General features: G+C 53.2%; 6 protein-coding genes across 6 annotated transcripts; 3 read left to right on the forward strand and 3 right to left on the reverse strand.

Annotated features, from left to right (window-relative positions):
• The first annotated feature begins 313 nt into the window (after nt 1-313).
• Nucleotides 314-2,432, forward strand: BDP81DRAFT_342974 (uncharacterized protein). Its single transcript, XM_060586047.1, has 2 exons — nt 314-660; nt 756-2,432. The coding sequence occupies exons 1-2, from the start codon at nt 508-510 to the stop codon at nt 2,322-2,324; spliced, it is 1,722 nt and encodes a 573-aa protein (XP_060449245.1). The 5' UTR covers nt 314-507; the 3' UTR covers nt 2,325-2,432.
• A 2,637-nt stretch (nt 2,433-5,069) lies between these two features.
• On the forward strand, nt 5,070-5,558 carry BDP81DRAFT_296806 (uncharacterized protein; the record flags this gene model as incomplete). Its single annotated transcript, XM_060583103.1, has 1 exon — nt 5,070-5,558. A coding segment is annotated over one exon (489 nt), but the record flags the coding sequence as incomplete, so codon positions are not given.
• A 1,579-nt stretch (nt 5,559-7,137) lies between these two features.
• BDP81DRAFT_368592 (uncharacterized protein) lies at nt 7,138-8,998 on the reverse strand. Its single transcript, XM_060586563.1, has 2 exons — nt 8,024-8,998; nt 7,138-7,967 (listed from the first exon to the last, which is right to left on the reverse strand). The coding sequence occupies exons 1-2, from the start codon at nt 8,978-8,980 to the stop codon at nt 7,299-7,301; spliced, it is 1,626 nt and encodes a 541-aa protein (XP_060449247.1). The 5' UTR covers nt 8,981-8,998; the 3' UTR covers nt 7,138-7,298.
• Nucleotides 8,999-9,427: 429 nt separating this feature from the next.
• On the forward strand, nt 9,428-10,924 carry BDP81DRAFT_391303 (uncharacterized protein; the record flags this gene model as incomplete). The annotated part of the gene is made up of 3 exons (XM_060587534.1): nt 9,428-9,500; nt 9,633-10,497; nt 10,552-10,924. The coding sequence occupies 3 exons, from the start codon at nt 9,428-9,430 to the stop codon at nt 10,922-10,924; spliced, it is 1,311 nt and encodes a 436-aa protein (XP_060449248.1).
• Nucleotides 10,925-11,248: 324 nt separating this feature from the next.
• Nucleotides 11,249-11,907, reverse strand: BDP81DRAFT_446903 (YkoF-like protein; the record flags this gene model as incomplete). Its single annotated transcript, XM_060592116.1, has 3 exons — nt 11,249-11,318; nt 11,427-11,529; nt 11,733-11,907. 3 exons carry the CDS (start codon nt 11,905-11,907, stop codon nt 11,249-11,251), a joined length of 348 nt encoding a protein of 115 aa, XP_060449249.1.
• Nucleotides 11,908-12,906: 999 nt separating this feature from the next.
• On the reverse strand, nt 12,907-14,058 carry BDP81DRAFT_391305 (PLC-like phosphodiesterase; the record flags this gene model as incomplete). Its single annotated transcript, XM_060587535.1, has 1 exon — nt 12,907-14,058. One exon carries the CDS (start codon nt 14,056-14,058, stop codon nt 12,907-12,909), a length of 1,152 nt encoding a protein of 383 aa, XP_060449250.1.
• Between the last annotated feature and the right edge of the window lie 3,947 nt (nt 14,059-18,005).

Below are 18,005 nucleotides of genomic sequence, written 5' to 3' on the forward strand. Positions count from 1 at the left end.
CACACCGTCTCAGTGCTAGAACCAGATGAGCCCAGTCGAGTCTTGAGAAACTGCAGTGTCAGGTACCTACCTACCTTGAGGTACTTTGTCTCCGCAGAACGTTTCTCCTTGATCGGCGGGACGACGTCATTTGCTGTAGGTGACAGTTCCCCTTCTGTCGCAGCACCTAAGGTTCCATGCGGTGCGTGGGGGAAAGACTGGGCCCATGACCCCACCCAATCAGGGAGAGTTTCCCATTCGGGGTTCTTAGCCTCGCACTCTGTTAGTATGCAAGGCTTACTCAAAAATTTCTGCCATCACAAGCTACCTTGGTTAGGGAGTCACAGCAGACGTCAAAACAGGATTCAGTCAAACGTGCGATGCCAAACTCGGTCGCTTGGTAGTTGGAATTTTTTAAAAAAATTTATTTGAACAACAGTCAAAATCCTGGAGGGGGTTTTCAGGCTCTGGAGGCTCCGGACGTCTCAGACAACCCGGTTCGCCCGATTCTTGACCTCGACGAGAAGAATGGCGACAACGACAGAGGCCCCGACCGCGGGGCTTGAGGCTGGCGCATCAGCAGCGGCTGCGGCCAGACCGAAGCTGCACGGCCGGGCATTCTATGAGAGTATTGGAAGTCCAAAGTATATCCTCGCCCCTATGGTGGATCAATCTGAATTTGTAGGTTTTTGTTTTCCCCTTTTTTCAAAGCTCGTGAGGTAAAGAGGCGTTGTCTGGGAGCTGGATTGCTAACCGTGCCTGACTGGCTCCTATAGGCATGGCGAATGCTGAGTCGGTCGTTCATCCCGGCGTCCGAGCAGAAGAATTTGGTGGCCTACACGCCCATGTTCCATGCGCGACTGTACAAGGACACGGAAAACTACCGCCAGTGCCATTTCCAGGCGGTTAGACCTGAGGACTCGAACAATGCGACTGCGACGGCGACTGCCACGACCCCGACGGCGACTGCCACGACCCCGACTCCTCCTCCTCCGACGACCAAGCCCTGGCTCGACGGTAACCCCGCCATCGACAGACCTCTCTTTGTGCAATTCTGCGCAAACGACCCCGACGCCCTCCTCGGCGCAGCGCTCAAGGTCGCCCCCTACTGCGACGCCGTGGACCTGAACCTGGGCTGCCCGCAAGGCATCGCCAAGAAGGGAAAATACGGCGCCTTCTTGCAGGAGGACCAGGACCTCATCTTCAGGCTCATCAGCACCCTGCACAAGAACCTGCCCATCCCCGTGACGGCGAAAATCCGCATCCTCGATACAAGAGCGGCGACGCTGGCGTATGCGCGCAACGTGCTCGCGGCGGGCGCGTCGATTCTTACGGTCCACGGCCGGCTGAGGGAGCAAAAGGGGCATTTGACGGGGTTGGCGGATTGGGAGACGATTCGGTGGTTGAGGGGCCAGTTGCCGGCTGAGACTGTGCTGTTTGCGAATGGCAATATTCTGCAGCACGACGATTTGCAGCGCGCGTTGGATGCTACTGGCGCGGATGGCGTTATGAGCGCCGAGGGGAATCTGAGTGACCCGGCCATCTTCAGCCGGCCGCCGGAAGCCGGTGCCGAAACGAGGGAGTACTGGCGCGGCAAGGACGGGAAGGGCGGGTACCGCGTCGACGCCGTGATGAGGCGGTACATGGATATCCTGCACAAGTACGCCGCGGGCCAGGATCCGCCCTCGCGGCGTTCTCTGTTTGTCGTGGGTGACGACACGGCGTGGATGGAGGAGATGGACAAGGCGGAGGCGGAGCAGGACGAGCCGGAGCGGAAGAAGAGGAGGCGGGACGTGACGAACGGGCCTAAATCTGCCAAGAGCCGGGCGCTGAGCGCGAATTACTCGGCGATGCAGCCGCACATGTTTCACCTGCTGCGGCACTTCGTGTCGAAGCATACCGATGTGCGGGATCTGCTGGCGAAGAGCCGGGCCGGGGATTTGGAGGCGTATGAGAGGATTTTGGGTATAGTGGAGCGTAAGGTCGCGGAGGGGTTGATTGAGTATGAGGCGAGGGGCGCGGAGATGTTTGTGGGTGATGAGGTTCTTGGACCCGAGGCTGAGGAGAAGGAGGTTGTGGAGGAGGAGGAGGAGGATGGGGAGAGTTCGAGGGGTGCGGTGAGGAGGTGTAAGAGGCCTTGGTGGGTTGTGCAGCCGATTATTCGGCCTTTGCCCAAGGAGGCTATGGCGAAGGGGGCGGTGTCGTTGAGTAAGAAGGATAAGGCCAAGTTGAAGGCTGCTGGAGGTGGGGAGGTGAAGGAGGAGGTGAAGAAGAATGGGGTGAAGGAGGATCAGAGTGTTCAGGAAAAGATTCTTGAGACTGATGATAAGTTGCTTGCCGGTTGAGGGGCGGCGAGTTGGTCAAGGATAATCGAAAAATAGATGATTAGAATAATATACCCCTCTCTACCGAGAATGATATGTCCGTTACAATGGAAGCCTCGTTCTGTCAGATTCTAGACTGAAGCAAAATATCGTGATGCGTTGTGCAAAGAACTAACCCCTATTACTCCCGTAACCCGCAGGTGGGAGAGGCCGCTGTGCATGACTTGATATAGAGGTCGACATCTTGTGTCCTCTTGGGCCAGAACACTCATCCTCGGAGGCAATGCGTCGTAATCAGCGCGCCAAAGTGTCCTCGTTTGTCGTGGGCTTCGTGTAAGCTCTGGGCTACGAGTGTCTCGCTGATGCATCTCGCCAGACTTACATCTGTCTCGAATCTCTGGAGTTCGTAGTCGTGTATGCGGTAGCGTGTTGTCTTTACCCTCACCAAATGTTTTTGGTCTATCGAGAAATGCTAGATTGGAGGGCTTCCGCCACCTCCTTCAAATACGCTGCTTTGTGGCCCTTCAGAGTGCGGAAGACCCAGGCCATCTTCGGTGGTAGTTCTGTGTCCAGCACATAGCGCCAACAGGTATCCGTGACCACGAACATTTGAAAGTAGGAGTTTTGCGCCAAGTTACGTGGGACGTTCAAGAGCTCCTAGCTCTGCAAAAGCGTCAAGCGAATACCCGCTGCCCGTACATCTACCTTACTGCACCTGCAAACATACTATACGGTATAAATCCTGGAAGCTGGTCTCGGGGGCGTAGACGATGCTAAGTGATGGTTATACGTGACCTTTGAATGACTGCATATGAAAGCTGAGAGGGTTCCCTAGTCGTGGTGCTTATTTGGTCGCGCGCTGTGCATTTACGGAGGGGAAGAGACCTTTACCCAGTCTACTAAGTGCTACGAGAATGTTGATAGACTACTTTATGGCAACGAACGTCTCCCGATCAAGGTCATCGGAGAAATTCAAAAGCTTTCGCTCCTTCTGTTCTAATTTAACTACCTACGCCTAGCCACGAATTCGCGCTCCGCTTTGAATGGCCTGGCCACGCGGGTGGAAGTGTCGGTCAGTGAGCCTGTAAAGAGCTTTGAGCTGTGGAAGGCCTGGCTGAGCGATGGCCTTGTAGATTAGTGCTGGACTAAAGGTTACGGGGCGTCAGTTTCCTTCTTCTTCTCTTCCTGGCGGTTGGCTATTCAGTTGGTATACAGCTCAACCGATTTCGAGAACTCACCTCGAGATCTCACGATAACGTGGTATATACATACGAGTTTCAGCCGTCAGATAATGATATCATCTACTATCTGTAGTGTTTACATTGGATCGAGAAAAAAGGTGAAATGATTCGGATGCAAGGACTTACACCCGTCAACATTCATTGAAGTACCAACTCAAGCTACCGTCGAATTGTCTATGTCCCCTATGATGTAAGTGTCTTTCCTTTGCAACGACACTATTCAAACATAACTACAGGTCCCCGAATGCTACCGTAATAATCGTAGCCTTGTGAAGCTGCACGGAAGTCGTAACCACGCAATGTGTTTCCTACACTCGGAGGCAATGTGCAGTTCCACTTGTGTCTGGCCAGCAGGCAGCGTACAGCCATGTGCCGCATAAGGCTCACCGCCGTAATCATGAAGAATTTCAATCTGCCCGTGATAAATCAGCGGTGTGGCGTAGATTTTGTTTGTTATTGGGGGTTACTTTGTTACTGCCGTAAGTTGCTCTTGAACGCTGCTACGGCTTGGCTATTTACAGGAATTCGGCTCGTTCTACAACCCTCGCCGCCTGGCGTTGGGAAAAGTTGCCTGCGGATGTTACCCGTCTCGAGTTGCACATAGCCGGGAAAAAAGTCGATGTTCAGTTCCACTTGTTCGTTGTTGTGAGCCGTAGTCCAACCTTTGCGTGAAACAGGCAGACTTAGACTTATAAGCTCCAATAAACCCGTATAAGCCTCATTCACTGCATCGACGCATATATGGAACTCGTCCGCTCCCGGTTGCGTTCATTTCTTTCCGATTTATGCAAGCTACTAATCAGCTTCTCTTATCATTCCTCTCCAGCCATGTCGGGCCAGACTGCAGAAGTATCGCAACCGGCAAGTCAACGAGACTCTCATCTGGACGAAGTTGTTGAGGCTCTCCAGAACCAACCTCCCGGCCCTGATGAATCCAGCGAGAACATGTCAGCGCAAATATTTCATCACAATGAGAGCAATTCCCATCTAGCAAACGCCTTGTCATCCCCTTTAACCATGTCTGCCGATGCCCAGCCTCAATAATGCACCAGCCTCTCTCTTTCACCGACAGGCAGTCGTGAGATCGAGCAAGACCCCAGAGATGAGAACATACCGGCTTCTCTCACATTCCAAGAGCCCGCAATCAACGACACCTTGATTCTCAGTCAGGAGCAGCCCGTTTCCTCAGAGCAATCCTCAACCGGGGGCGCTGGCTCAAAAAGCGGATCCCAGCTCTCTACGTCACTGAGAGTGCATGCCCCATTCTGGAAGGTCTGGTGGAAAGAGATACTCTGTATTATGGCCAGCATTGCTTCATTTATCGGTAAGCAAGCGTGTCTGGATTCCAAGAATCCAACTCGAGTTCTCACCCGGGCAGATCCTTGACTAACACCTTTCATGAAAACCTTCAGCCACCATCATTGTTCTTGCCTCTTATGATGATCATACACTGCCAAATTGGCGTTTCAAGATCACACTCAACACATTTCTCGCCTTCTTCACAACATTGGCCAAAGGAGCCTTCATGATACCAGTGTCCACGGCTTTGAGTCAATCAAAGTTTACCTGGTTCTTAAAACCAAAGCCCCTGTACGACTTTTGCTTACTCGACCAGGCAAGTAGGGGCGCATGGGGTTCCATGAAGTTGCTATCCCGGTTGCGGTTCAAGCACACAGTCACTATCGGTGCCATCTTGATGATTGTTAGCATTCTTTCCTCTCCAGTAACTCAATTAGCTATCAGTTACCCTCTGCGAAATTCCACCGCCTACGGGGAGGAAGCTACGGTACTCACCATCGACAAAATCAGCGGAGACAGTGCAGATATGGCAAGTCTGGTGGAAATTGCGTCGCTCAAGGCTACGATGCCGGACTCTGGGAGTTTCGAAGTGCCTGCGCCTCCACATAAAGCTACATGCTCTACGGGAAATTGCAATTTCAGTCCCTATCAATCACTCGGTGTTTGTGTGGATACTGTCAACATAACTTCAAAGCTACGGATCAAGCTATCAGATGGCCCGATGTCGGACATGATTCCGGGCAGCTCGGAAAGTCAATACACATGGAACGTGAGCCTCTCAGACAAATACTATTTAGTGCATCAGGAGACAGTGGCGGTAACAGGCGGTCGTTTGGAAGAGGCCGATACCTTCGGCTTCTCAAGCAACACAAGCCTTCTCAACACCAAAATAGCCTCATTCTTCTTCATCTACACCTCTCCGCAATCACCCAACAGGACTAGCTTCGTCACGAATGGCACAGATGACGCTACCAACGTGCTCAACTCGTTTAGAAGCTTCGAATACGAGGCACGCGAAGTCATGTTCCATATTTGCATTTAGACGTTCGGCACAAAAGTTAGCACGGGCGTGGAAGAGACCAGTATTACCGACACTCTATCGCAAATAGATGATCCAAGCAAAGGTATGGTCTTGGGGCCCAAGTGTAGACCATTTTTGAGTGGAGTTGAAATGTGCGAGCCGATGGAAGACCCGGGCGACTTAGTTGCGCAAATCACACCGAATTCCGGAACAAGGAAGTTCAGCGCCTCGTACGCATCCATGTGGGATATTGCATCGGGCACATCCCATTGGATGAGAGGAGACGCATAATTACGAGTTCCGTCCAACGAGTCACCTGGAGAATTCTGGGTTAGTGACTTTGCTCGGTCCTGGCCCATTAAAATGCTCTACTCCAGCCAGGCTATGTTCAACTCCACGCGGCGAGAGACCTACTTTTGACAACTTCCTTCGAGACGTTGCTACCGGCGTTTCATCTGCGTAAGTTCCTTTCCTGTTTCCCTTCGAATTCACTGACCAAGTTTGACAGGCTACGAACCGCCCATCACCTAGATAAGAGAAATGGTGCGGTCGTTATCGCGGGAACTCCTCTCAAGGAGGTTTCATTTGTTCATGTAAGTTGGGGATGGATATCCTTCCTCGCCGTCGAGATTGCTGCAGCGACACTATTCCTTGTTATCGTCATTACCGCCCAGAGCGCGAAGTTTCGAGAACGAGGACCGAAAGATGTCTATATACCGGCAGACGTCAAGGACTCGGCTCTGGCAACTCTTGTCGTCCTCAGTAATGATTGCCGTGAAGTCTTGAGCGATGGTCTGCAGCCGGCAGGTGTTCTCAAGAAGACTTCAAATTTTTTTTTTTGCAAGTCGAGCTGCGAGGAAACAAGCTTGCGATTGTCGCGGACCTGGAAGTACAATCTTCTCATGAAGGCAGCGATAGTCCCCAAGAGGTCCTCACGGAAGAACACGGTCATCCCAAGAAGCCTTTTCTTAGTCGTATCCTCACGAGAATACGGGCGTGATGGGGAGGGCACTAGACATTGAGAAAGTGGGAAGAGAAACGGCGGAGAGAAGGGAAGAGCAAGTGTTAGCTAGAGGCAGCGGGGTGGGGATTGGTTCTGGTGGACTATCTTACTAGACGTCCATCGCATCATGGTCTTGTCAGGAATGTGCAGGCAGGGCTGTTCAACTGCAGAACTTCTTTGGGTTTGGAGGATGATGGCCTTACACGCAGGAACACCAACGCTGGGATGATCTTTGAGTATATCTGCATTCGCTTTGCATCACTGATTGGCTTTGTCGAACAATATCAATTGGGTATTTGCAATCATATATGCATGCACCTTACACCCGCCGTTTCGCCTGTTGCCCGTTTCTAATGCCCCGGCCCCTGATGCCCCTTGGTATGCAATGCGCCGTAAATTCAAACCAAGCTCGTACTCGACATTCTTCAATGTCACCGCAGCTTTCTCGGTGATCTTCGCAGACCCAGCTCCTGCACCTCTTCTCTGGAAAGGATGATGCTCTCCTCCCTATCTTCTTCGACATCCCCCATCAATTGTAACTCGTCTATCCAGCCGGCTTCAACCGCGAACCTCACAACCTCGGCAGAAGTCCCAAATGCCGGCGTTCCAGCCTTGGCATCTGGATCGAGGTATTTCCACAGCTCTTTCGTGACCTTCTTGAATGCTGCCAGATCCTTCTTGTCGCCCTGGAACCCCTTGATCATGTACTGGTAGAGGTATGCCAGCCACAATACGTTGGTATACGGTACAAATACGTCCCACGATAGGGGTTTGCCATCCACTCCCTTGCAATAAGGTGATTTGTGGGCCGATGGTGGCAGATGCCCACGCTCGCCGCGTATGAGAAAAGATCGCATTTGGCGGTAGACCTTGCATTGTGCAGCGTGGGTGCTGGTGAAGATGCCGAGGTCCTTCTCGAGGTCGAGTGCAATAGGCTCAGATTCCTCTAATTCGAGATCCTCGGCACGAGAGAGACCATAGTCAAGAATCGTAATGTCGAGGCCAGAGTAGCCAAAGTACGGCCCTGCTCTCTTCGGATCCCGCGTTTGTGGGTCTTCTGACCTCCGTATGCAAAGGTTGCCCTCGTGCAGATCGCGGTGCTGATCCTGTTAGCTCACGCTGTCCTGCCAGTCGCTTCAATGGCGTGCCAACATACCTCAAAGCAAGCTAAATCTTCCGCCCTAGCCAGTGCAATGGCTACATGGAAGAAGATATCCCACAGCTGACTGGAGTCCGTAAGCTCGAAGTCCTCGAGTGCAGTTCCTGCATCACCCAGCTCCACCACCAGGAAAGTGGTCTCATCAAGATAGCGACTCGGGCTCGGGTAATACTGCAGCCTGTCCGGGTCCTTGCGCTTCATCTTTCGATGAAAGCCTTGATGTGTTTCAAGCAAGCACTTTGGGGCCTTTCCTTTCACAAGGTAGCGCTCCTTGTAAATGACGAAACCGGGAATGTCGGCGAGCCACTCGGATATGCTTAGTTCACCACGCATATCGTCTTCTGAGTGCGGCTCTTCGTCAACGAGTCCAGAACGCTCCTGAGCCTTGGTTTGCGCCTTGATAGGCGACTCGAGACGGATGCATTTGATGATGCTCGTGCCACGCTCATTTCGTACGCGGTATACTTCTGCGTAAGAAGCCTCAGCAATCTTCTCGATTGTGTCTCCGGGTGGGCAAACATCCTCCCAGGTAAGAATGCGATAGTCGGGCTGAGGCCCTACTGGCACTTCGGGGGCTTTGATCTTGGGCGTTTCAGCCTTTGATACGGGTGTAGGAAGCGATCCTTTGGCTATCCTTCTCGTGGTTTTCGCGGTCCTTGGGGTTTGTTTCACCGCCCGTGGTGAAGTTTCCGGTTTTTGTGGTGTTGGCGGAGATGCTACAACAACTTCGCTGAAGTCTTTTGATAGCTCATCTTCCGAGGAGTAGGAATCTAGGTTAATCCCAAGAGCGTCCAGTTCCTCGGTAATCTTGATGATGGAATCATCCTCGGGGTCTACCGTGACCGTCGCATTGGATTTCCGAATCGGGGTTTGTGGAAGTTCAGCAAACAGTCGCCTTGCTTTTGCCTTTGTTGAGGTCTTGCCGTAAGTACGAGCTGCAGTTGTTCGCACCATTTTGTCTTCTTCTTTGGGAGTCCATACAGGGTTGGTTTGTTGAGTTGAGTGCTATCGCCTGTGACGCTTTATTGCATGATGTCGCCATGACTGACTGACGTTGGCATCTATTGACATTCTGGGCGCGTCGTCCAGACAACCAGAGCTTGCCCGGAAGATGCGTTAGCCCGCAGCCGCTAAAGGACCCCCCGGGCCGAGCACGAGACACTGAGACCCACTGGCCTGGGTTCTACGACGGTCGACCGCATTCAGATGAAAAGGTGGAGAAACGTCACTGTGCCCCAGCTTCCAGAAAAGCGACGTGACTGGCTGACGACAGGTTGACGACTGGCCTAATTTCGCCTTCTGGTTGGCGATACCTCCTCACAAGCTCGCAGCTTCACTGTCTGCAGTCTTGGATCTCGACACCACCGCAGCCAGCCAGCCATCCCTCCCCCGACCGTAACCATGGCCGCCATCCTCAACGGTCTCTTCGGAGGCTCCAAGCCTTCCGCATCCCCAATTCCTAGCGGTGATTCCGGTATGCTCCTCTCGAGACTCAATTCCCCTGCCCCCTAAACCAACCCCCGTGCTGTCAAAGCTTCCAGTTTCCCCTCAGCACCCACAAAATCCACAACCTCATTAGACTGACGCAATCATCTCTCGCGTATAGACTTTGCAGACTTCGCCGGTGCTGCTGACCCGTCACCCGTTCCCAGCGCCTTCACGGCTGCCCCTGGCGGCACGACGCTCGGCGGCGCGCCCGAGGCCACGGGACGTCCCTTCACGAAGTGGTACAACATCCACGAGCGCCACTCCCTCAGCGAGTTCAAGCTCGAGGGTGCCATCCTCGCCGTCAGCGTCGTCGTCTTCCTCCTGCACATCATTGGCTCGCGCCTCAACCGCAAGAAGGCCAAGTCTTGGGCCACGGCTCACGCGCCGGTGCTCAAGTCTGAGTTCGCCTCCGTCGGCTTCTCCCCGCGTTCCACGACCGATACCGACCCCAAGGACCCTACGGGTTTGCTGCGCGAGAAGTCTCTCTTCGAGTTTGCTAGCTACGGAACCGGTCGCCAAAATGTCGCCTTCATGGACGTCAAGTTGACGCTGACCAAGCGCTTCAACCCGTTCCTCAGCATCATCGAGGCCGTCACCAGCTTCTTCATGGATACTGTTGAGGCGCCCCACGACTCTGTCGAGGCTGTCATCTACCCCTTTGACGGCAAGGAGAGCCTCACCGTCCCCGCGATCCCCGGCACCCACGAGCTGCGCAGCAAGGAGAACAAGAGCACGTACGATAACTTTGTCTGGGCCATCGTCTCCAAGGAGCGCATGAAGCAGGTTCGCGACGATCGCTACGATGTCTCCATCACCTTCACCAAGGACAATGGCAAGCTTCCCAATTGGGTTACCGTCATGAGCGAGAGCGCCGAGATCACCGAGCAGCTGTTGACCCCTGAGCTCATCAAGGCCGTTGAGGCTGCCGGCGACGCGTTTGATTACCTCATCGTCTCTGACCAGCCCATTGAGCGCCCCAGCACGTAAGTCTCAACTGCGACTTGTCGTTTTTATGTACAATACTAACAGCGTAATAGCATCGAGGAGACCACCCCCCGCAAGCGCATCTTCCTCCGCTACCGCATCCCCTCGAGCAACAACTACGAATCTCTGTTGCCCCTGTTCGAATACTTTGTCCGCATCCCCGACGCCCTCGTCTCTGGCGCGCACTTCCGCCCCGAGGTCCTGCGCAAGGTCCGCAGCGTGCGCGAGGAGACCATCGCCCAGCTCAAGAAGGCTGCCGAGGCTGAGAAGGCCGAGGAGCGCACCCTTGAACGCGAGAAGCAGAAGAAGGCCAAGCGCGACGCCGAGCTCAGCGCCCTGGACGCCAAAGCTCAGAAGAAGTACCTCGAGAGGGAGCGTGAGCGCGACCTCAAGAAGAGCATGAAGAAGCAGACCATGCGCGGTTAAAGCAGTGTTTGAATGCTTTCCCAAAGTGGAAGCTCTTGAAAAGTTGCTACCCTTCATCAAAGGTTTTTTTTTTTTTTTGAAAACCTGGAGGAAAATAGGCCGAGGGCGGTCTAGGGATCCAAGGAAGGGGTCGGCGGTGTCAATATTACAATCTACGAAGGCTGAGATGTATACATGTACCATCATGAAAGGCGGCGGCGGCGGCTACGGGGAAATCAAATAGTATATCTTTGTGTCAAATCATAACCTAATAAGCTATCAACCTTTGTTGTATGTATTCACCGTGACCCGTCTCATACCACACCACAGCTTGGCCTTGAACGTTTACTGGTCTTGCGCCAGGATGCCCTCCACCCGCGCCACCTTGTCGGCGGCAGACTGCTTCTTGTCCGTCCTGTGCAAAGAGGAATAACCATCATCAGCCACTCAAATATTGTCCGCGCAAACACAACTTGCTGCTTTGCTTCGTTGTGATGGGAAATTTCATTTTAGATAGACAAACCTCGAGCCGACGCGCATCGAAGACTGGATCCGCACGACGCCGCTCTGGTGGACGAGAGAGTGCGCTTGTCCGATGACGTGGAAGACGTCGTCCCAGCTTCCCTCTGAAGATTGGGACGCACGTGTGTTAGCAGCGTTCTATTTGGCTTTTGGTGTAGCTGGATCCAGTCCCGACACAGGGGTGTTATGAATCTCCTAGGCTTCCACGGTCTCGCACAATATGACGGTTCTAGGCTTGGAGACATAGGAGCCGAGGGGAAGTAGAGGGAGAGCGGCGGTGGTGAGATGAATCAGAAGAGAGACATACCAACGGTAGTCCCGGCCGAATGCATGGTATACTTGAGCCCGCTCGCTTTCAGCAGGCGCTGGACCTGCGCGACCTCGTTGGCGACGGAGACGCTGCCTGTGCCGACGGGGATGAGGCAGAAGTCTGCGTAGGCGGCTTCGGGGGTGGGGATGTTGGAGTAGTCTTCGGTGGACATTTTCGCTTGTGGTGGGTGCTAGTGAGCTTGTTGTCTGAGAGCTTGGTGGATGTATGTGAGTGAAGGAAGGTTTGGTGATGTTGGGTCTGAGTGATTGAATGAGTGGTATGTGGTGGGGTTGGATTTGCGCGACTTTGGGTTCAGGTACTGAGGTCCACGGGGTGGTGGCGTGTTGAGTGTTGTAGCTATGAGGTTGGTTCCTGGAGGGGATGCGAGGGCTTGACTTTACGCAAAGTTTGCTGAGGTTGAGAAATGGGACGGACACGCTACTTTAGGTCTCCTGAAGGATCTTGAGGAAGAAATTATAGCAAATACAAGGAAATTTGATATGTCGTTGACTTTGAGATGCCGTCGCCGTGCAGAGTACCTTTCCCAATGATGCAATGAGGGGTGGGGGTGGTCCGTTCCTAACCGTAGAGGAGGAGGGGTGCTTGCTACCTTCCTAATGAGTTTTGTCTTATCCTCACTTCTTCACTCAACTAATTCAACTTCACTCATCAATAATCAGGGCACTTGTAGTTTGTTTCATCAAGTTGATTTTTCGTATTGATCTGGGCACGATTTTACTCAATGCTTGGTATCTATCTATCTACTTCATTGATCCAATCCTGATCAACTGCAGTGGTGTTGCCCTCAATCCCAAAAGGGCTCTCTTCCAAACAAAACTCGCGGGGGTCCCGTTTTCCCCGGGGTCATACATGAACAAAGCTGTGGAAAAAAAAAAATTGGAAAAAAAGGCAAGAAAAGAGTCGTTTCTGCCGATGATCTCGGCTCATAATAGAACGCCGTCGCTATGCATCTTTTTGTTGGAAAAAAAAAAAAAAGAAGTAAAAAAGAGAGAAAAAAGGAAAACAAGAGGGGGAATCTTAGTGTTCATCCGAGATATGTCCCTTTGAGCGTGTACACACACACAGACACTCTTTTCATGAGATTGTCGCATGAAAAGTGTCACATCTTCCTTTGGCTCGGACCCTGACAATCAGAAACAGAGACGACCCCTTAAAACAAGAACACGGCGGCGGCGAGGAACGCGACGAGCGCGCCGGTCTCCATACCACCGGGCGCTCTGCCGGCAGACTTGCCGCTGCTCGAGCTCGCAGTGGCGCTGTTACTGCTGCTGCGGCCCGAGATGTCGGAGGAAGAGAGGCCGTTGAGGTTATCTGCGGCGTCAATGGCAGGGCCCTTGTTGAAGAAGTCGACGAGGACGAAGACGGGCTTGGTGCCCCACTGGCTCTTGCACGTCTGCGCGTGGAGGCCGAGGTTGCCCGCCGTGCTGGTGGAGGCCGAGTTGGTCGTGTCGATGTCGCTGACGTCCGGGATGAGGATGTCGGTGGCGAGGGTCTGGTACCGGAAGTGGTTCATGAGGGGCAGCATGTTTGCCGTGACGGCGGCGGCGGCGGTGGAGTAGGTTGAGGGCCGGTCGATTGTGCAGTTGAAGCCGGCGGAGGTGACTTCGTAGGCCGTCTCGAAGACGTAGGCGAACTCGGGGAGGAGGTAAGGGTAGCCCGTGTCGGCGGTGATGGAGGCGACGAACGTGACGAGGCGGGTGTCTGCGTCGATCATGGTCTGGAGGGTGGGCCAGCTCGAGGTCGCGGAGGAGGTGGAGGGCTTGTAGCCGTACTTGGAGATGCCCGAGGACTCAAAGACCTTGCCAAAGGCCGAGGCGGCCTGGTTGTCCGAGTTGACGAGGAGGATGGTCACGACGTCGTCGGTGTGCTTGTCCATCCAGTCCTTGACGGCGGAGAGCCAGTTCTCGAGGGTGCCGGCGTCGAGGAGGCTGCAGGTGGTGTGGCAGAGCTGGAGGACGCTGCCCGAGGTGCCGTTGACGAGGTGGACCTGGGCCTGGAGCAGGCGCAGACCCGAGTTGAGGGCGACGGTGGCGTTGTAGTACTGGTTACCGGCGATGGAGTTTGAAGTGCTGGCGTCGCGGAGGAAGGCGCTGTCGTGGGCGCCCATGTGGGTGATGTTGTTGTACTTGCGGCTGCAAAGGGACGGGGAGTTGTTGCAGACTGTCGAGTTTGAGGAGGTGGCGGCGAGGGTGGTTGTGTTTACCGTCGATTCTGTTGACGAGGAGGAGTCTGAGGGGAGGGCGTAGACTGTTGCGGTCGTGACGAGGAGGGCCGCGAAGGCCTTGCGGAGTGAGAAGACCATGTTGTTGATGTGTTTGTGTGTGAGTGTGTATAATTTGTTGGTGTTGTCCGTGTAAGACTGAACCCAAAAAACCTCGGATGCGGAAATCGACGAAAGCGGAAGCTGGTCGACTAAGTAAACGTCGAAAGAAGTGATCGTCGGCTTGAGGATCTTGCTCTGCAGCTTTGAGGAGGCTGACTCAAGGTGCAAGAAAGCAGGAAAACCCGCGAGGTCGGAGATGAGGCAGAGGAAAAGAGAGAGAGAGAGAGAGAGAGAGAGAGAGATGACGAGAGGCAGTCGAAAAGGCGGAGACTGAAGTAGCGAGGAGGTTGAAGTGAGCAGGGCAACGCGAGACGGGATGTTACCGGACAAGGTAGGTTAAAGGTAGATCCAGGACAGGCAAAATCCTCGAGTCTGATGTAAGGCGAGGCAAGAGGTAGCGTATTCGTAGTGTGACTGGTGTATTAGTAGTAAGCGTGGAGGCCAAAGGAAAGGTTGGTGCCGGATCCCCAGTTCTTAATATGTTGGACACATGAAGGGAGGATCCTCGCAAGGCCAGGCCAGGCCAAGGAGGGTCGAAGGGGAACACTTGGGATGTTTCCTCATCCCCCATTCGGATACCCATATCCATACTCCGTACCCATACATCCTGCGCAGTACACTAGGTACGGATACCTATGGCATGGGTACTTACGTAGCCCCAATGGGGCTGGAGAAATATCAGACAAGAGTGCGCCGAAGCTGAAGAAGGGAGGTGCACCAGAGTAACGGACTATGACAGCAGAGCCAGAGAGACTTGGTCCCTGTTGGTTGCGCGGCCCCCAGTCCGTCCCCCGTTTCCCGGTGGGGCTCCGGGCGTGTACACGGGCGGGCTACATGGCGGCATGGCGCAGCCACGGTTGTACTCGTACTCTTTTTTCAGTCACTCTTTTTTCTCCCCCTTGTATGGAATACATACGAGAAAATTGCAAGAGAAGAACGACGGAAACCACCGAGAAGAATCCAACACTTAGCCACTGTAAATTTTTTTATTCTTTTTTAATTCACTTTCAGTATGCTTGCCTGGGTCGTCTCGAAGTACTAATCCCAGATAGCTGCCACGGATAACTTGTTTGCACCGCCAAATGTACACGTACATCTCACCTCTCAGACTTACACAGCCTCCCTCTCCGAATTGTGCATCAGGCCCAAGTCCGTCAGCAAAGACGTGCAGTGCAGCAAGAAAAGACTCAAAGGGGGTGATGCGTGATGTTTTACCCTCATCCCCCCTCCCCCTCCTCTCCTGCCGTCGCCAATAAGAGAAGAGCTGTCTCGCGCCTTTCCCTCCCCAGCAATGCCCGTTACATGCAGATCCAGGTCGGACTCTGTGAGTTTGAGTCTCTCTGGACTGTACTCTGTACAAAGGAATGGGCGCGGCCTCCATCCAGAGTGCTTTAGGTGCTTTAGCTGTTGCGTAGTAAGCCCGAGACGGAGCTAGGAAATAAGGCAGCGTGTACCATCAGCGACCCTCTTCACTTATACTAAAGTCAAGAGGTAGTGTGTCAGTGTGTGCGTGTCACCTTTCCCACTTTGCTGGTTCCCGCCCATTCAACTAGCGTCTTTCATAGTACAATATAGAAGTTGGAGCCTACCTACTCCACGGACGTGAGACAAGTCCCAAGCCGAAGGAGAAAACAGAATGTCAGAATGGACAGTCGCAATGGTGTCGCTCGACGTATCACCCTCCAAAGTCCAAACCTTGGGTAGGGTGCCCCCTGAGTCGAGTGTCGGGGGGTCTCCCTTACCTCCCACACCTATCTGCGCTCATGGAGCCGCGTTGTTCCCTCCACGGCACGCCATCACCACGCTCAATAGCATGGGAATGCATTGCGCGACAGAGTGTCCTGCGCAGTCGCAGTCGCAGTCGCAACCCGAAATCTTCTGCCCAATCGCACAAACGATCTTGTCCCGTGCTTTTACACTTGCTTACCGCTTAATTGCTTGATACTTTTTTTCCTGCTTGGGCCAAGAGACAAACTCCCCCCCTGGTCCAGGACAGACTTCCCGTCCTTTTTTTTTTCCCCTCCTTTTTTCGCTTTCGGCGCCGTTGTACCGCCCGAGGACGATCCGTGTGTGAGGATGGAAGATGGAAATGTTTCTCTGGGGCCCAATGACGTATCTCTGGCAGCGGGTTACATGAACGTTGGAATAGTGAGGAAACCTTTTGATGGAGAACATGCAAGATGCACTCCGTACAGATACATCCGAACTCTCCAGATAAACTGGATACTAAATGAGGTCGGTAGCCAAGTCAACCTCTTTTTATTTTCATCTTCATCGCCAATCGAGTGATGTAAACGAGAGAATACCTATACAACTTGCAAACTCTCCTGCCACGGCCATTTCTGACTTGGGAAACCTGCAACGCGCGGGCTCCAGTATGATTCATGCGGTGTGCAGATCTCTCTGGCACAACTGCAGATGGTTAACCTCGCAACCACCAACGTATCCTTACCTCGGCCAGAAAATCGCATTATTCGTAAACAGTGTTGTTGAGAGAGGCTGTCTAGAGGCTGACTCGTGGTGCCTGCTTATTGACTGCGGCTGACTCTGCATTTTCTTTTTTCTTTTTTCTTTATTCCCCCGTCGCCTCGCATTTTCATATCACTTCACCGACTTTGGCATGTCAACCGATTGTACATACGCACATGCCGTTCCGACAACCGAACTACGACCACCCACCAACCCAAATGGTTGTCCAGCCGGCCAGCCGAGTAATTGTTGATTTCCCAAGGCTGGCTCATACAAAAATTGGAGAATCTCGACAAGAAGAGCCCACCTCCAACTTTTTCGTTGCTGTTGATCACACACGACAACAACACCCACACTGACACACTGATTGGGTGCCAGGTGCGAGAGGAAAAGCGAGTGGCTTGGACACTAGAGATCTACACTTCAAGTCCAGCGCCGCCACCGCAAGAAAAAAGGTGTGGCTTCCCACCCGCGCCCAGCGAAGCAGTTCGACTGGTCCAGACCTCCCCCCCCCCCGTTCCCATCTGCCGGCGGGTTCCCCAGCACTGTTCCAAGAAAAGAACTTCCCAAGCCACGGGAATTTTGTCCCAGTTTCTAGGGTCGCCACTAGCTAGACGTACCTCTGCCATCCAAAGAAAAGATGCCATTTTGATGGAGACTTTACAGTGGACAAGAAATAGGAACAGGAAACCAACCAAGTACTCCGTAAACAACAGACTCTCCACCGGACAGGAAGAGCAGCTCGTCACCATAATCATCATCAGCTTTCGTTCGCCAAAAGCAACATCTTTGAGGAGCATCCTCGCTTGGCCACAGCAGACAACGGATCGCTGACAAAGCCCACCCAACTGTACAACTGTCCAAGGCAGCGAATGTACGTAGACAGAAGTACGGATACATGCCCGGCGAGCAGAATAGACCGCAGTATTCCCGTCAAAAAGGGGTCTCCACAGGGCTACCCAGCCTAAGATCGCCTCCCGTTGCTATTTTTGAACTCTGCGCAGTTGCACATCTCTCATGTCTCTCATGTCACTTCTTCTCTTCTTGCTCAGCCTCAACCCTCCCTCTTCGGGACCTGACGACATGGTAGGTTAAGCAATAGCTTGACCAAGACATGCTTATTTTCTCTCTGCCTCGTCCCAATGTGCCGATCACTTACGTCTTTGCGCAGTCGGGAGAGGAAGTCCAGACTATTCGCATGTACCACGTGCAGAGTACAGAAGGCGTTTAGGTATGTAGGATAAATACCCACGTGACGATGTGCAGCCGTCTTTGATCTCTGTGAAACACCACCAACATCGTCAAAAACGACCTAGAGAACTGTTATTAGTATTAGGCGGGGGCACGATCAAAGCAAACTCCGAGACAAGAACGTTTTGACATCTGTCAATCCGATCCCGGGAAAAGGGATGGCAAAAAAGCCACGTCTGTCTTGCTCGGTAGCTCTACCCGAACAT

This window comes from Colletotrichum phormii, assembly GCF_030913505.1.
Source record: "Colletotrichum phormii strain CBS 102054 chromosome Unknown BDP81scaffold_4, whole genome shotgun sequence".
Classification (NCBI taxonomy): domain Eukaryota; kingdom Fungi; phylum Ascomycota; class Sordariomycetes; order Glomerellales; family Glomerellaceae; genus Colletotrichum; species Colletotrichum phormii.

Bases quoted from the DNA above. Each gene is read 5' to 3' on its own strand.
- BDP81DRAFT_342974 (XM_060586047.1), top strand. From the start codon at position 508: ATGGCGACAACGACAGAGGCCCCGACCGCGGGGCTTGAGGCTGGCGCA. The intron at 661-755 runs GTAGGTTTTTGT...TGGCTCCTATAG, and splicing joins TGGTGGATCAATCTGAATTT to GCATGGCGAATGCTGAGTCG.
- BDP81DRAFT_368592 (XM_060586563.1), bottom strand. From the start codon at position 8,980: ATGGTGCGAACAACTGCAGCTCGTACTTACGGCAAGACCTCAACAAAG. The intron at 7,968-8,023 runs GTATGTTGGCAC...TAACAGGATCAG, and splicing joins AAGATTTAGCTTGCTTTGAG to CACCGCGATCTGCACGAGGG.